Here is a 17,114-nt window from a genome sequence, read left to right as displayed (position 1 = left end):
AACAAAAACTAGTAAGAAAATAGAAGAAAACCCAGAAGGATGTGTATATATATGCTTGTACATACAGAAGTTTGTGGTTACAGGAAGGTGGGTGCGGGAGGGAAGAGGAGCGATTGGTGGAATGATAATGTAAAGAGAGTAGTAAGGGAGAAAAAGTTAGCATATGAGAAGTTTTTACAAAGTAGAAGTGATGCAAGGAGGGAAGAGTATATGGAGAAAAAGAGAGAGGTTAAGAGAGTGGTGAAGCAATGTAAAAAGAGAGCAAATGAGAGAGTGGGTGAGATGTTATCAACAAATTTTGTTGAAAATAAGAAAAAGTTTTGGAATGAGATTAACAAGGTAAGGAAGCCTAGAGAACAAATGGACTTGTCAGTTAAAAATAGGAGAGGAGAGTTATTAAATGGAGAGTTAGAGGTATTGGGAAGATGGAGGGAATATTTTGAGGAATTGTTAAATGTTGATGAAGATAGGGAAGCTGTGATTTCGTGTATAGGGCAAGGAGGAATAACATTTTGTAGGAGTGAGGAAGAGCCAGTTGTGAGTGTGGGGGAAGTTCGCGAGGCAATAGGTAAAATGAAAGGGGGTAAGGCAGCCGGGATTGATGGGATAAAGACAGAAATGTTAAAAGAAGGTGGGGATACAGTTTTGGAGTGGTTGGTGCAATTATTTAATAAATGTATGGAAGAGGGTAAGGTACCTAGGAATTGGCAGAGAGCATGCATAGTTCCTTTGTATAAAGGCAAAGGGGACAAAAGAGAGTGCAAAAATTATAGGGGGATAAGTTTGCTGAGTATACCTGGTAAAGTGTATGGTAGAGTTATTATTGAAAGAATTAAGAGTAAGACGGAGAATAGGATAGCAGATGAACAAGGAGGCTTTAGGAAAGGTAGGGGGTGTGTGGACCAGGTGTTTACAGTGAAACACATAAGTGAACAGTATTTAGATAAGGCTAAAGAGGTCTTTGTGGCATTTATGGATTTGGAAAAGGCATATGACAGGGTGGATAGGGGGGCAATGTGGCAGATGTTGCAGGTGTATGGTGTAGGATGTAGGTTACTGAAAGCAGTGAAGAGTTTTTACGAGGATAGTGAGGCTCAAGTTAGAGTATGTAGGAAAGAGGGAAATTATTTCCCAGTAAAAGTAGGCCTTAGACAAGGATGTGTGATGTCACCATGGTTGTTTAATATATTTATAGATGGGGTTGTAAGAGAAGTAAATAAGAGGGTCTTGGCAAGAGGCGTGAGTTAAAAGATGAAGAATCACACATAAAGTGGGAGTTCTCACAGTTGCTCTTTGCTGATGACACTGTGCTCTTGGGAGATTCTGAAGAGAAGTTGCAGAGATTGGTGGATGAATTTGGTAGGGTATGCAAAAGAAGAAAATTAAAAGTGAATACAGGAAAGAGTAAGGTTATGAGGATAACAAAAAGATAAGGTGATGAAAGATTGGATATCAGATTGGAGGGAGAGAGTATGGAGGAGGTGAATGTATTCAGATATTTGGGAGTGGACGTGTCAGCTGATGGGTCTATGAAAGATGAGGTGAATCATAGAATTGATGAGGGGAAAAGGGTGAGTGGTGCACTTAGGAGTCTGTGGAGACAAAGAACTTTGTCCTTGGAGGCAAAGAGGGGAATGTATGAGAGTATAGTTTTACCAACGCTCTTATATGGGTGTGAAGCATGGGTGATGAATGTTGCAGCTAGGAGAAGGCTGGAGGCAGTGGAGATGTCATGTCTGAGGGCAATGTGTGGTGTGAATATAATGCAGAGAATTCGTAGTTTGGAAGTTAGGAGGAGGTGCGGGATTACCAAAACTGTTGTCCAGAGGGCTGAGGAAGGGTTGTGGAGGTGGTTCGGACATGTAGAGAGAATGGAGCAAAACAGAATGACTTCAAGAGTGTATCAGTCTGTAGTGGAAGGAAGGCAGGGTAGGGGTCGGCCTAGGAAAGGTTGGAGGGAGGGGGTAAAGGAGGTTTTGTGTGCGAGGGGCTTGGACTTCCAGCAGGCATGCGTGAGCGTGTTTGATAGGAGTGAATGGAGACAAATGGTTTTTAATACTTGACGTGCTGTTGGAGTGTGAGCAAAGTAACATTTATGAAGGGGTTCAGGGAAACCGGCAGGCCGGACTTGAGTCCTGGAGATGGGAAGTACAGTGCCTGCACTCTGAAGGAGGGGTGTTAATGTTGCAGTTTAAAAACTGTAGTGTAAAGCACCCTTCTGACAAGACAGTGATGGAGTGAATGATGGTGAAAGTTTTTCTTTTTCGGGCCACCCTGCCCTGGTGGGAATCGGCCAGTGTGATAATAAAATAAAATAACATACACATGTAGTGTGACCTAAGTGTAAGTAGAGGCAGCAAGACGTACTTGACATCTTGCAAGTTTCTTCTTCTTTCAACAAACCAGTCATATCCCGCCAAGGCAGGATGGCCAAAAAGGAAAAACGAAAGTTTCTCCTTTTAAATTTAGTAACATATGTAGGAGAAGGGGTTACTAGCCCCTTGTTCCTGGCATTTTAGTCGCTTATTACGACACGCATGGCTTACAGAGAAAGCATTCTGTTCCACTTCCCCATGGAGATAAGCAGAAAAAAACAAGAACAAGAACTAGTAAGAGGGGTATGTATATATATGCTTGTACATGCATGTGTAGTGTGACCTAAGTGTAGGTAGAAGTAGCAAGATGTACCTGAAATCTTGCATGTTAATGATACAGAAAAATGACACCATCATGTCTACACATTAGTTATATTTTATGTTTAGACCAAAGCTGAAAATCTGGCTTTGGCCTCTCCTAATAAGCTAGGAGATAACAAAAATATCATACAGGAGGTACTGTTTATAAAGGGTATACATAAAATATATTACCTGTTAATTTGCTGCAAAGCCTCACAAACCCCTTAATTAACACACACACAACTACCATTCTGCCAAGCGAGTGTAAAACGAAAGCCTGTAATTGTTTTACACGATGGTAGGATTGCTGGTGTCTTTTGTCTGTCTCATAAATATGCAAGATTACAGGTACGTCTTGCTACTTCTACTTACACTTAGGTCACACTAAACGTACATGTACACGTTTATTTATACACACTCATCTGAGTTTTCTTTGATTTTATCTTAGTTCTTGTTCTAATTACTTTTCCTTTTATATCCATGGGGAAGTGGAATAAGAATCTTTCCTCCGTAAGCCATGCGTGTTGTAAAAGTCAACTAAAATGCCGGGAACAATGGGCTAGTAACCCCTTTTCCTGTAAAAGTTACTAAAAAGAATAAGAAGAAGAAAATTGTCAAAGTGGGAAGTCTGAATGTGCGTGGATATTGTGCGAATGATAAGAAAGAGATGATTGTGGATGTTATGAATGAGAAGAAGCTGGATATCCTGGCTTTAAGTGAAACAAAGCTGAAGAGGGTGGGAGAGTTTCAATGGAGAGGAATAAATGGGATTAGGTCCGGGGTTTCTAATAGAATTAGAGCTAAAGAAGGAGTAGCAATAATGTTGAAGGATAAGCAATGGCAAGAAAAGAGGGACTATAAATGTATTAATTCAAGGATTATGTGGAGTAAAATAAAGGTTGGATGTGAGAAGTGGGTTATTGTAAGTGTTTATGCACCTGGGGAAGAGAGAAGTATAGAGACAGAGAGATTTTGGGAAATGTCGAGTAATTGCATGGGGAGTTTTGAACCAAGTGTGAGAGTACTTGTGGTTGGGGATTTTAATGCTAAAGTGGGAAAAAATGTTATGGAGGGAGTAGTAGGTAAATTTGGGGTGCCAGGGGTAAATGAAAATGGGGAGTATTTAATTGAGCTATGTGTAGAAAGAGGTTTGGTAATAAGTAATACATATTCTGTGAAAAGGAGGATAAATAAATATACAAGGTATGATGTAGCACGTAATGAAAGTAGTTTGTTAGATTATGTATCGGTGGATAAAAGGTTGATGGGTAGGCTCCAGGATGTACACGTTTATAGAGGGGCAACTGATATATCGGATCATTATCTAGTTGTAGCTACAGTTAGAGTAAGAGGTAGATGGGATAAGAGGAAAATGGCAACAAGTAAGAGGGAGGTGAAAGTATATAAACTAATGGAGGAGGAAGTTCGGGTGAAATATAAGCAACTATTGGCAGAAAGGTGGACTGGTGCAGGTATGAGTAGTGGGGGGGGGGGGGGTTGAAGAGGGTTGGAATAGTTTTAAAAATGCAGTGTTAGAATGTGGGGCAGAAGTTTGTGGTTATAGGAGGGTGGGTGCAGGAGGAAAGAGGAGTGATTGGTAGAATGATGAAGTAAAGGGTGTGATAAAAGAAAAAAATGTAGCTTATGAGTGGTATTTACAAAGCAGAAGTGTTATAAGAAGAGTAGAGTATATGGAGAGTAAAAGAAAGGTGAAGAGAGTGGTGAGAGAGTGCAAAAGGAGAGCAGATGATAGAGTGGGAGAGGCACTGTCAAGAAATTTTAATGAAAACAAGAAAAAACTTTGGAGTTAAACAAGTTAAGAAAGCCTAGGGAACAAATGGATTTATCAGTTAAAAACAGAGAAGGGGAGTTAGTAGATGGGGAGATGGAGGTTTGGGTAGATGGTGAGAATATTTTGAGGAAGTTTTAAATGTCGACAAAGAAAGGGAGGCGGTAATTTCATGCACTGGCCAGGGAGGTACATCATCTTTTAGGAGTGAAGAAGAGCGGGATGTTGAGTGTGGGGGAGGTACATGAGGCATTACGTAGAATGAAAGGGGGTAAAGCAGCTGGAACTGACGGGATCATGACAGAAATGTTAAAAGCAGGGGGGGACATTGTGTTGGAGTGGTTGGTATCTTTGTTTAATAAATGTATGAAAGAGGGGAAGGTACCCAGGGATTGGCGGAGAGTGTGTATAGTCCCTTTATATAAAGGGAAGGGGGACAAAAGAGATTGTAAAAATTATAGAGGAATAAGTTTACTGAGTATACCAGGAAAAGTGTATGATAGGGTTATTATTGAAAGAATTAGAGGTACGACAGAATGTAGAATTGCAGATGAGCAAGGAGGTTTTAGAGTGGGTAGGGGATGTGTAGATCTAGTGTTTACACTGAAGCATATATGTGAGCAGTATTTAGATAAAGGTAGGGAAGTTTTTATTGCATTTATGGATTTAGAAAAGGCATATGATAGAGTGGATAGAGGAGCAATGTGGCAGATGTTGCAAGTATATGGAATAGGTGGTAAGTTACTAAAGGCTGTAAAGAGTTTTTATGAGGATAGTGAGGCTCAGGTTCGGGTGTGTAGAAGAGAGGGAGACTCCTTCCCGGTGAAAGTAGGTCTTAGACAGGGATGTGTAATGTCACCATGGTTGTTTAATATATTTATAGATGGAGTTGTAAAAGAAGTAAATGCTAGGGTGTTCAGGAGAGGGGTGGGATTAAATTATGGGGAATCAAATACAAAATGGGAAATGACAGTTACTTTTTGCTGATGATACTGTGCTTATTGAAGATTCTAAAGAAAAATTTCGAAGGTTAGTGGACAAATTTGGGAATATGTGTAAAGGTAGAAAGTTGAAAGTGAACATACAAAAGATTAAGGTGATGAGAGTATCAAATGATTTAGATAAAGAAAAATTGGATATCAAACTGGAGAGGAGGAGTATGGAAGAAGTGAATGTTTTCAGATATTTGGGAGTTGACGTGTCAGTGGATGGATTTACGAAGGATGAGGCTAATCATAGAATTGATGAAGGAAAAAAGGTGAGTGGTGCACTGAGGTATATGTGCAGGCAAAAAATGTTATCTATGGAGGCAAAGAAGGGAATGTATGAAAGTACAGTAGTACCAACACTCTTATATGGGTGTGAAGCTTGGGTTGTAAATGCTGCAGCAAGAAGGCGGTTGTGTGGTGTAAATATTATGCAGCAAATTCGGAGTGTGGAAATTAAGAGAAGGTGTGGAGTTAATAAAAGTATTAGTCAGAGGGCTGAAGAGAGTTTGTTGAGGTGGTTTGGTCATTTAGAGAGAATGGATCAAAGTAGAATGACATGGAGAGCGTATAAATCTGTAGGGAAAGGAAGGCGGGGTAGGGGGTCGTCCTCGAAAAGGTTGGAGGGAGGGGGTAAAGGAGGTGTTGTGGGCGAGGGGTTTGGACTTCCAGCAAGCGTGCGTGAGCGTGTTAGATAGGAGTGAATGGAGACAAATGGTATTTGGGACCTGATGATCTGTTGGAGTGTGAGCAGGGTAATATTTAGTGAAGGGATTCAGGGAAACCGGTTATTTTATATAACCGGACTTGAGTCCTGGAAATGGGAAGTGCAGTGCCTGCACTCTAAAGGAGGGGTTTGGGATATTGGCAGTTTGGAGAATTATATTTTGTATTTTTATACGTATATACTTCTATGCTGTTGTATTCTGGGCACCTCTGCAGAAACAGTGATTATGTGTGAGTGAGGTGAAAGTGTTGAATGATGATGAAAGTATTTTCTTTTTGGGGATTTTCTTTCTCTTTGGGTCACGCTGCCTCGGTGGGAGACGGCTGACTTGTTGAAAAAAAAAAAAAACTTTAACGTCATTATGTTCTACTAGTAGTTTTCAGTTCACACATCTCACTATCAAATGAATATTTAGTTTTTAAAACCAACACAGGACAGCTTCATTCAGCACATGGTAAAGCCCTGGTATACAATGATATGGGCAAGTTGTGGCTCAAGACACCTGAGCAAAAACTGAAGAAATATTGTTATAAATACATTTCAGTTCTGGAAGCTTAAGAGCAAACAAGGTCATTGGAACACTGCATTTTTTTAACACATCGGCGGTCTCCCACCAAGGCAGGGTCACCCAAAAAAAAGAAGCACTTTTACTACATATCTATAATTATACATATCACAACACATCCATAATAAAATGTAAGTGTTCGTTCACAACAAACTGGATACCTTTACCCACAAGGTTTTGTGGATCTTTCAATTTAGAGGCCTAATCAAATCTCTAAAATTCTAGTCTGATATTTATGGTATGAGAAGAAAGCTCCAGAAAATTTATGAAAAGGTTAATGAAAACATGTTGCCCAATTACATGTTATTTGATGTGCAATTCAGGAGACAAATTAATGGTGAATTTAGGAACCTAGCCCTGTGAATTAACAAGGAGTCACATTTACATGTATCAATTTCTGAGTAATGTTATTTGTGCTAATTATTTTAGCTGAGATTATTTGAATTCAAAATAAATTATACTATTTTTTTTATCATTATTAACACATTGGCCATTTCCCACCAAGGCAGGGTACCCAGTAAAAGAAAAAGCACTTTTATCATCATTCACTCCATCACTGTCTTGCCAGAAGTGTGCCTACACTAGAGTTAAAAAACTGCAACATATCAACACCCCTGCTTCAGAGCACAGGCACTGTACTTCCCACCTCCAGGACTCAAGTCCAGCTAAGTGGTTTTCCTGAATCCCTTCATAAATGTTACTCTGTTAACACTCCAATAGCATGTCATGTCATAAAAATCATTCGTCTCCACTCGCTCCTATCTAACACACTCACGTATGCTTGCAGAAAGTCCAACCCCTTTGCACATAAAAACCTCCTTTACCCCCTCCCTCCACACCTTCCTAGGATAAACCCTACCCAGCCTTCCTTCCATTACAGATTTATATGCCCTCCATGTCATTCCATTTTGTTCCATCCTCTCTAAATGATCAAAACCACATCAACAACCCTTCCTCTGCCCTCTGGATAAAACATCTGGAAACCCTGCACCTCCTTCTAATCTCCAAGCTACAGATTCTCTGCATTATATTCAAACCACAAATTGCCCTTGGACATGACATCTCCACTGCCTCCAGCGTTTTCCTTGTTGCAATATTCACCACCCATGCTTCACACCCGTATAAAAGCATTGGCACCACTATACTCTCATACATTCCCATCTTTGCTTCCATGGATAACGCTCTGTCTCCACAGACTCCTCAGTGCTCCACTCACCTTTCTCTCCTCATCAGTTCTATGATTCACCTTGTCTTTCATAGACCCATCTACTGATAAGTCCACTCCCAAATATCTGAAAAATTACCTGGGTGGGCTAAATTAGGATGTCCTGACTATGGGTCAGGTAGGTGATCTTGGTTGCCAATATGACTTTTTCAGAGCATAGTTCTAGCTGCCCAGACAACTTTTGTTCCGAGTAGGCATATTAGATCTAACAAAAATGATTCCAAGTGGATGAACAATAGATTAAAACATCTCACTGGTCAAAAGAGGGGCATATATAGGCATATCAAAAGAGGGGATGGGCAGTTAAGGAATCAATATATTCAATTAAAGAGAGAAATAAAGAAAGGAATAAGAAAAGCAAAAAGGGATTATGAGGCTAAGGTCGCAAGGGATTCAAAGACTAACCCAAAAGGGTTCTTTCAGATATACAGAAGTAAGATTAGGGACAAGATTGGCCCACTTAAGAGTAACTCTGGCCAGATCACTGACAGTGATAAGGATATGTGTGAAATTCTAGATACCTACTTCCTCTCAGTTTTCACCCAGGAAAATACTAGCGATATTCCTGAAATAATACATTATGTAGAACACGATGATAAACTATGTACGATTGCGGTAACTAGTGACATGGTCCTCAGACAAATAGAGAAACTAAAACCTAACAAATCCCCAGGCCCTGATGAACTGTTTGCAAGGGTGTTAAAGGAATGTAAGGAGAAACTTAGCATACCTTTGGCTAATCTTTTTAACATATCACTACAAACTGGCATAGTGCCTGATAAGTGGAAAATGGCAAATGTAATACCTATTTACAAGGCAGGTGACAGGTCCTTGGCTTCGAACTATAGACCAATAAGCCTTACCTCCATAGTGGGAAAATTTATGGAATCAATAATTGCCGAAGCAATTCGTAGCCATCTTGACAGGCACAGATTGATTAATGAATCTCAACACGGTTTTACAAAGGGCGTTCCTGTCTTACGAATTTACTAACTTTTTTCACTAAGGTGTTTGAGGAGGTAGATCATGGTAATGAATATGATATTGTGTATATGGACTTCAGTAAGGCTTTCGATAGAGTTCCACACCAGAGGCTATTGAGGAAACTTAAGGCACACGGAATAGGAGGAGAAATTTTTTCCTGGGTAGAGGCATGGCTGACAAATAGACAGCAGAGAGTTTGCATAAATGAGGAGAAATCAGAATGGGGGCACGTCACAAGCGGTGTTCCTCAGGGGTCAGTGTTGGGCCCGTTGTTGTTCACAATTTACATAAACGACATAGATGAGGGAATAAATAGCGACATAAGCAAATTTGCTGATGACACCAAAACAGGCCATCCAATTCATTCTAATGAGGGCACTAGAGCACTCCAGGATGATTTGAATAGACTGATGCAATGGTCAGAGAAGTGGCAGATGTAGTTTAATATTGACAAATGCAAAGTTCTAAATGTTGGACAGTTAAATTACCATGCCACATATAAACTAAATAATGTAGATCTTAATACTACTGATTGCGAAAAGGATTTAGGAGTTCTGGTTAGCAGTAATCTAAAACCAAGACAGCAGTGAATTAGTGTTCGCAATAAAGCTAACAGAATTCTTGGCTTCATATCTAAAAGTATAAATAATGGAAGTCCTCAGGTTGTTCTTCAACTCTATATATCCTTGGTTAGGCCTCATTTAGACTATGCTGCTCAGTTCTGGTCACCGTACTACAGAATGGATATAAATGCTCTAGAAAACGTATAGAGGAGGATGACAAAGATGATCCCATGTATCAGAAATCTTCCCTATGAGGATAGACTGAGGGCCCTGAATCTGCACTCTCTCGAAAGGCGTAGAATTAGGGGGGATATGATCGAGGTGTATAAATGAAAAACAGGAATAAATAAAGGGGATGTAAATAACGTGCTGAAAATTTCCAGCCAAGACAGAACTCGCAGCAATGGTTTCAAGTTGGAAAAATTCTGATTCAGGAAGGATATAGGAAAGCACTGGTTTGGTAATAGAGTTGTGGATGAGTGGAACAAACTCCCCGAGTACAGTTATTCAGGCTAAAATGTTGTGTAGTTTTAAAAATAGGTTAGATAAATACATAAGTGGGTGTGGGTGGGTGTGAGTTGGACCTGACTAGCTTGTGCTGCTGGGTCTGGTGCCGTGCTCCATCCTTGAGTGGAGATGACCAGACTGGGTGGGTCATTGGGCTAATCCGGGCTGGGGGGGAGGGGGGTCATTGGTCTAATCCGGGGGGGGGGGGACATGGACCTGCTCCGCATGGGTCAGTAGGCCTGTTGCAGTGTTCCTTCTTTCTTATGTTCTTATTCACTTCCTCCAAACTCCCTCCCTCCAATCTGATATCCAGTCTTTCATTACCTAAATTTTTTGTTATCCTTATCACCTTGCTCTTTCCTACATTCATTTTTGATTTCCTGCTTTCCCATACCCTTCCAAACTCATTCACCAACCTCTGCAACTTCTCTTCAGAATCTCCCAAAAAGCAGTGTCATCAGGAAAAAGTAACTGTGACAACTCCCACTTTGTGTTACATTCTTTACCTCGTAATCCCACATCTCTTGCCAACACCCAAGCACTCACTTCTCTCACAACCCCATCTATAAATATATTGAACAACCATGGTGACATCATGCATCCCTGTCTAAGGCCTACTTTTTCTGGGAAATAATCTCTCTCTCTCCTACATTCTCTAACCTGAGCCTTACTATCCTCATAAAAACTCTGCTTTCAATAACCTACCACCTATTCCATACATTTGCAACATCTGCCACACTGTTCTCCTATCCACCCTATCATATGCCTTTTCCAAATCCATAAATACAATGAAAACCTCTTGACCCTTATCTAAATACTGTTCACCTATATGCTTCACTGTAAACACTTGGTCTTCATACTCCCTAACCTTCCTAAAGCTTCCTTGTTCATCTGTGATCCTGCTCTCTGTCTTACTCTCAACTCTTTCAGTAATAAGTACCATACGCTTTACCAGGTATACTCAACAGAATTATTTCCCTATAATTTTTACAATCTCTTTTGTCCCCTTTGCCTTTATACAAAGGAACCATGCATGCTCTCTGCCAATCCTTAGGTACCTTCCCTTCTTCCACATATTTATTAAATAAAAGAACCAACCACTCCAAAACTATGTCTGCACCTGCTTTTAACATTTCTGTCTTTATCCCATCAATCCTAGCTGCTTTACCCCCTTTCATTCTATCCACTGCCTCATGCACCTCCTCCACACTCACAACTGACTCCTCACTTCTACAAGATGTTATACCTCCCTGCCCAATGCATGAAATTACAGCTTCCCTATCTCCATCAACATTTAACAGTTCCTCAAAATATTCACTCCATCCTCTTGATACCTCCAACTCTCCATCTAATAATTCTCCTCTCCCATTTTTAACTGTCAAACCCATTTATTTCCTAGGTTTTCTTAATTTATTGATCTCACTCCAAAACTTTTTCTTATTCTCAGGAAAATTTGTTGATAGTATCACCCACTGTACTGTAAACTGCCAGTAGCTAAATTACATAAGATACATTGTCGTTCTTGAATTCCTCACAAACAGCACATGGATTTAAAAAGGGGTTCCATTTAGTGCAAAAAAAATTATTGATGTAATACAATACAATAAAGTAACAAAGCAAACTTTTTCCCAAGATAAACAAAGCAGCTAAAAGATTCACATTAGAGCAACAAAATTATGAATTTAAAAATCCGGAATATAAAATCAGGGAAAAATATACTACAGTATTTGTCATCTCATAAGAAATTTGCAAAACTCACACTTAATCTTTTCCTCTTTATTTCCACGCGTTAAGAGTACCAGGCTGCACAAGAGGTCCTTAAATGTAATACCCTTCGCTGTTCCTCCACACGCCAAGAATATCAACTGAAATGAAATGCCGACATGTTAAGCTGAAGGATAATACACTAACATATTTATCTTAATCAGTGAGCCAGATATACTTGGTAACATATCCACTTAACATTAACACAAAGAAATACATTTAATAAAACGAACCATTTTAAACCACTGATAAATTTCCAATTTTCAGATATGAAGTTATGTTTTTTGCTTTCCAACACATTTGTATATTATCAAATTCATAAAAAACTAAAAAGATAAATTTAGAAACAGAGCTTAGCTGGATTTTGTTTAAATTAGTTGGTAAACAAAGTTATTGACTTAATTACTCCCAACTACCATTCTGCCCCCCCCCCCAATTTTTTTTTTCTCTATTTCTGTAGCTGTTATATGTTTAATATAGTGCTACATGCACAAAACACTTTTATCAGTCACTAGCTGCAGTATGAACAATCCTGTTTGTACTGTACATAAATACTCTATTGTATGATGTATGCAGCTGCACCCCCCAGTTCATGGTCTTCCAAATTTGCATGTCACCATTATCAAACACTTGTACAGTGGAACTCTGGTTTTTGTACTTAATCCGTTCCAGAAGGTCGGTCTAAATCCGAAACGTATGAAAACTAAATTAATATTTCCAAGAAGAAATAATGTAAATACAATTAATCCGTTCCAGACACCCAAAAATTTTAACAATAAATAGTTTTCAAAGAATAACTGTAGTTTTACATAGAGAAAACAATGAGAAATAAATATAAATGACTAATTTTATTAATAAATGAACATTACATACCTTTATTGAAGACTCTTGTTGGTGTATTGAAGAAGGCGAGGATGGGAGAGGAAGTTGAGGTTATTGTTTGGAAGAGGAATCCCCCTCCATAAGGACCTCAGGTATCAAAGCCCTCTCTGGGGTTACTTCCCTTTGTTTTTTACTGGCACTGGATCCCTGTCGCACTAAAAATCTGTCCAGAGAGCTCTGTTTCTGGCATCTCTAAGATTTGCCTAAAATGGGACAAGGTATTGTCACTGAACATGTTGCAGATACAGCTTGTATCAGCTTTGTTAGGGTGATATTTTTCAACAAATGTTTGCAACTCATTCCACTTTACACACATGTCCTTAATCACTGAAGAAGGCACCTTCTCCCCTCTCTCTTCCTCCTCCTCTGAAGCAATTTCCTCGGCTGCGGTCTGTTGCTGTTCCAGATGGTCTTGCAGCTCTTCAGTGGTTAGCTCTTCCCTGTGGTCTTCCACCAATTCTTGCAAATCTTGGCCAATCACATGCAACCCCATAGGCTTCCCCTAAGACACAATACATTCCACAACATGCGTAGGGTCGACAGGATCAGCCTCAAACCCTTCAAAATCCTTCTAAATGTACGCCACTTTCGTATTTTTTTTACAATCTCTTTCTTGAATTCTATCATGTTTCTTCTTTATCATAGGGCTGGCACTAGGAACTTTCTTTGGGCCCATGGTGGCATATTTCACAGTCGCAATCAATAAACAAGCACAAAAATTTCAAAATGTTTCGGATGATTGCTCACTAAACCAGTGACAGAGCCAGACTGACAGCGTCCCGGAAGGGCAGACACGTCTCATACGTACAATTTCCGTATTGAGGTATGAAATCTGGATAAAAAATTTTGCCCAAAAAAGTGTTCTAAATCAGAATTGTACGATATGCAGACTGTACGAAAACTGGAGTTCCACTGTACTGATATATTTCCTGCCCTGAGACACATCTTCACTGCCTCCACCCTTTTCCTTGCTGCAACATTTACAACCTATGCTTCACACCATACAGATATGAAGTTATGATGTTTTTTGCTTTCCAACACATTTATATATTACCAAATTCACAAAAAACCTAAAAACATATACAGTGGAACCTCAAATTTCAAACGTATTGCTTATCAAACTCTTCGAAAATAAAACCCTTTTTTCGAACCAACTTTGTCCCTATTATCGAACTTGCCTCTATTTTCGAACCGCCAGGTACTGGACCTGTTTGGCAGCCCGCTCTGTCTGTGTCCCCACGCAGGCGCCGTGAGCCAGTCTGGTTTTGTTGATGCTTGAGTGAACACTAAAGTGCGATCTCATTCAAACATTTTAAGATTATTTCATTGTGCTTAGTGCTTGTGGGACTGAGAAATAAGTTACAATGAGAGCAATGAAACTTGCTAGTGGTACCCCTGTGATAAAGAGAGAAACACCATAGATGTGAAGAAGGAAATAATACAGAAGTGGAATGATGTCCAAATGTTTGTGGAGAAGTGCCACCCTAAGCAAGCTGAAACAAGCCATCTTTGCAACAAGTTCAGTGACGGAAACATGTCCCATTTCAGGGAAATCTTAGAGGCACCAAAAACAGAGGACTGTGGACAGTTATTTTGTGAGACAGGGGTCCAGTGACTCTCAAGCTGGTCCTAGTGGCATTAAAAGACAGAGAAAGGAAATAACCCCAGAGAGGGCTTTGATACCTGAAGTCCTCATGAAGGGGTATTCTCCTTCCAAACACTTACCCCAACTCCCCCTCTCCTCCTCCCTATCTTCCAGATGCCATCACCAATCTTCAATAAAGGTAAGTAAAATGTTAATCTTTTTTTTTTTTTAACAAGTCGGCCGTCTCCCACCGAGGCAGGGTGACCCAAAAAAGAAAGAAAATACCCAAAAAGAAAATACTTTCATCATTCAACACTTTCACCACACTCACACATTATCACTGTTTTTGCAGAGGTGTTCAGAATACAACAGTTTAGAAGCATACACATATAAAGATACACAACAAATCCCTCCAAACTGCTAATATCCCAAACTCCTCCTTTAAAGTGCAGGCATTGTACTTCCCATTTCCAGGACTCAAGTCCGACTATATGAAAATAACCGGTTTCCCTGAATATTTCACTAAATATTACCCTGCTCACACTCCAACAGATCGTCAGGTCCCAAGTACCATTCGTCTCCATTCACTCCTATCTAACACGCTCACGCACGCTTGCTGAAAGTCCAAGCCCCTTGCCCACAAAACCTCCTTTACCCCCTCTCTCCAACCCTTTCGAGGACGACCCCTACCCCTCCTTCCTTCCCCTATAGATTTATATGCTCTCCATGTCATTCTACTTTGATCCATTCTCTCTAAATGATCAAACCACCTCAACAACCCCTCTTCTGCCCTCTGACTAATACTTTTATCAACTCCACACCTTTTCCTAATTTCCACACTCTGAATTTTCCGCACAATATTTACACCACACATTGCCCATAGACAGGATATCTCCACTGCCTCCAACCATCTCCTCGCTGCTGCATTTACCACCCAAGCTTCACATCCATATAAGAGTGTTGGTACTACTATACTTTCATACATTCCCTTCTTTGCCTCCATAGGTAACATTTTTTGACTCCACATATACCTCAACGCACCACTCACCTTTTTTCCCTCATCAATTCTATGATTAACCTCATCCTTCATAAATCCATCCGCCGACACGTCAACTCCCAAGTATCTCAAAACATTCACTTCTTCCCTACTCCTCCCCAATTTGATATCCAATTTTTCTTTATCTAAATCATTTGATACCCTCATCACTTTACTCTTTTCTATGTTCACTTTCAACTTTCTACCTTTACACACATTCCCAAACTCATCCACTAACCTTTGCAATTTTTCTTTAGAATCTCCCATAAGCACAGTATCATCAGCAAAAAGTAACTGTGTCAATTCCCATTTTGAATTTGATTCCCCAAAATTTAATCCCACCCCTCTCCCGAACACCCTAGCATTTACTTCCTTTACAACCCCATCTATAAATATATTAAACAACCATGGTGGCATTACACATCCCTGTCTAAGACCTACTTTTACCAGGAAGTAGTCTCCCTCTCTTCTACACACCCTAACCTCAGCCTCACTATCCTCATAAAAACTCTTTACAGCATTTAATAACTTACCACCTATTCTATATACTTGCAACATCTGCCACATTGCTCCTCTATCCACTCTATCATATGCCTTTTCTAAATCCATAAATGCAATAAAAACTTCCCTACCTTTATCTAAATACTGTTCACATATATGCTTCAATGTAAACACTTGATCTACACATCCCCTACCCACTCTGAAACCTCCTTGCTCATCCGCAATCCTACATTCTGTCTTACCTCTAATTCTTTCAATTATAACCCTACCGTACACTTTTCCTGGTATACTCAGTAAACTTATTCCTCTATAATTTTTACAGTCTCTTTTGTCCCCTTTCCCTTTATATAAAGGGACTATACATGCTCTCTGCCAATCCCTAGGTACCTTCCCCTCTTTCATACATTTATTAAACAATAGTACCAACCACTCCAACACTATATCCCCCACTGCTTTTAACATTTCTGTCATGATCCCATCAGTTCCAGCTGCTTTACCCCCTTTCATTCTACGTAATGCCTCACGTACCTCCCCCACACTTACATTCTACTCTTCTTCACTCCTAAAAGATGGAATACCTCCCTGACCAGTGCATGAAATTACTGCCTCTCTTTCTTCCTTAACATTTAAAAGCTCCTCAAAATATTCTCGCCATCTACCTAATACCTCCATCTCCCCATCTACTAACTCCCCTACTCTGTTTTTAACTGACAAATCCATACTTTCCCTAGGCTTTCTTAACTTGTTTAACTCACTCCAAATTTTTTTCTTATTTTCATTAAAATTTCTTGGCAGTGCCTCTCCCACTCTATCATCTGCTCTCCTTTTGCACTCTCTCACCACTCTCTTTACCTTTCTTTTACTCTCCATATACTCTGCTCTTCTTATAACACTTCTAGTTTGTAAAAACCTCTCATAAGCTACCTTTTTCTCTTTTATCACACCCTTTACTTCATCATTCCACCAATCACTCCTCTTTCCTCCTGCCCCCACCCTCCTATAACCACAAACTTCTGCCCCACATTCTAATACTGCATTTTTTAACCCTTTGAGGGTCGACAGGCCCTCTCCGAGACTCGTTCTCAGGGTCGGCCAAATTTAAAAAAAAAAATAATAATTTTTTCTTATGAAAAGATAGAGAATCTTTTCCCGATCATAATGACACCAAAAATATGAAATTTGGTAGAAAACTTACGGAATTATGCTCTCGCGAAGTTAGCGGTCTCAGCGATGTTTATGGATCGGGGATTTTGCCCATTTTGAGCCCCATTTTCGGCCAGTTCCACTGTACTAGTCGACAAAAAACATGAATATTTTGCTAGAAC

At 39.8% G+C, this 17,114-nt stretch overlaps 1 protein-coding gene across 4 annotated transcripts in view; it reads right to left on the bottom strand.

Moving 5' to 3' along the window:
• The window catches only part of Usp32 (Ubiquitin specific protease 32), a 290,375-nt gene that overhangs the window by 255,578 nt on the left and 17,683 nt on the right, over positions 1-17,114 (bottom strand). For all 4 annotated transcript variants that reach the window (XM_070086560.1, XM_070086561.1, XM_070086563.1 and 1 more), the window contains exon 3: positions 11,781-11,886. In XM_070086560.1, coding sequence (XP_069942661.1) covers positions 11,781-11,886 — 106 coding nt within the window. The remainder of the gene's footprint in view (positions 1-11,780; positions 11,887-17,114) is intronic.

The sequence above is a fragment of the Cherax quadricarinatus genome, chromosome 19 (genome assembly GCF_038502225.1).
Source record: "Cherax quadricarinatus isolate ZL_2023a chromosome 19, ASM3850222v1, whole genome shotgun sequence".
Lineage (NCBI taxonomy): Eukaryota > Metazoa > Arthropoda > Malacostraca > Decapoda > Parastacidae > Cherax > Cherax quadricarinatus.
The sequence above is the reverse complement of the archived record's forward strand: the minus strand, read 5'-3'. Positions and strand labels throughout refer to the sequence as shown.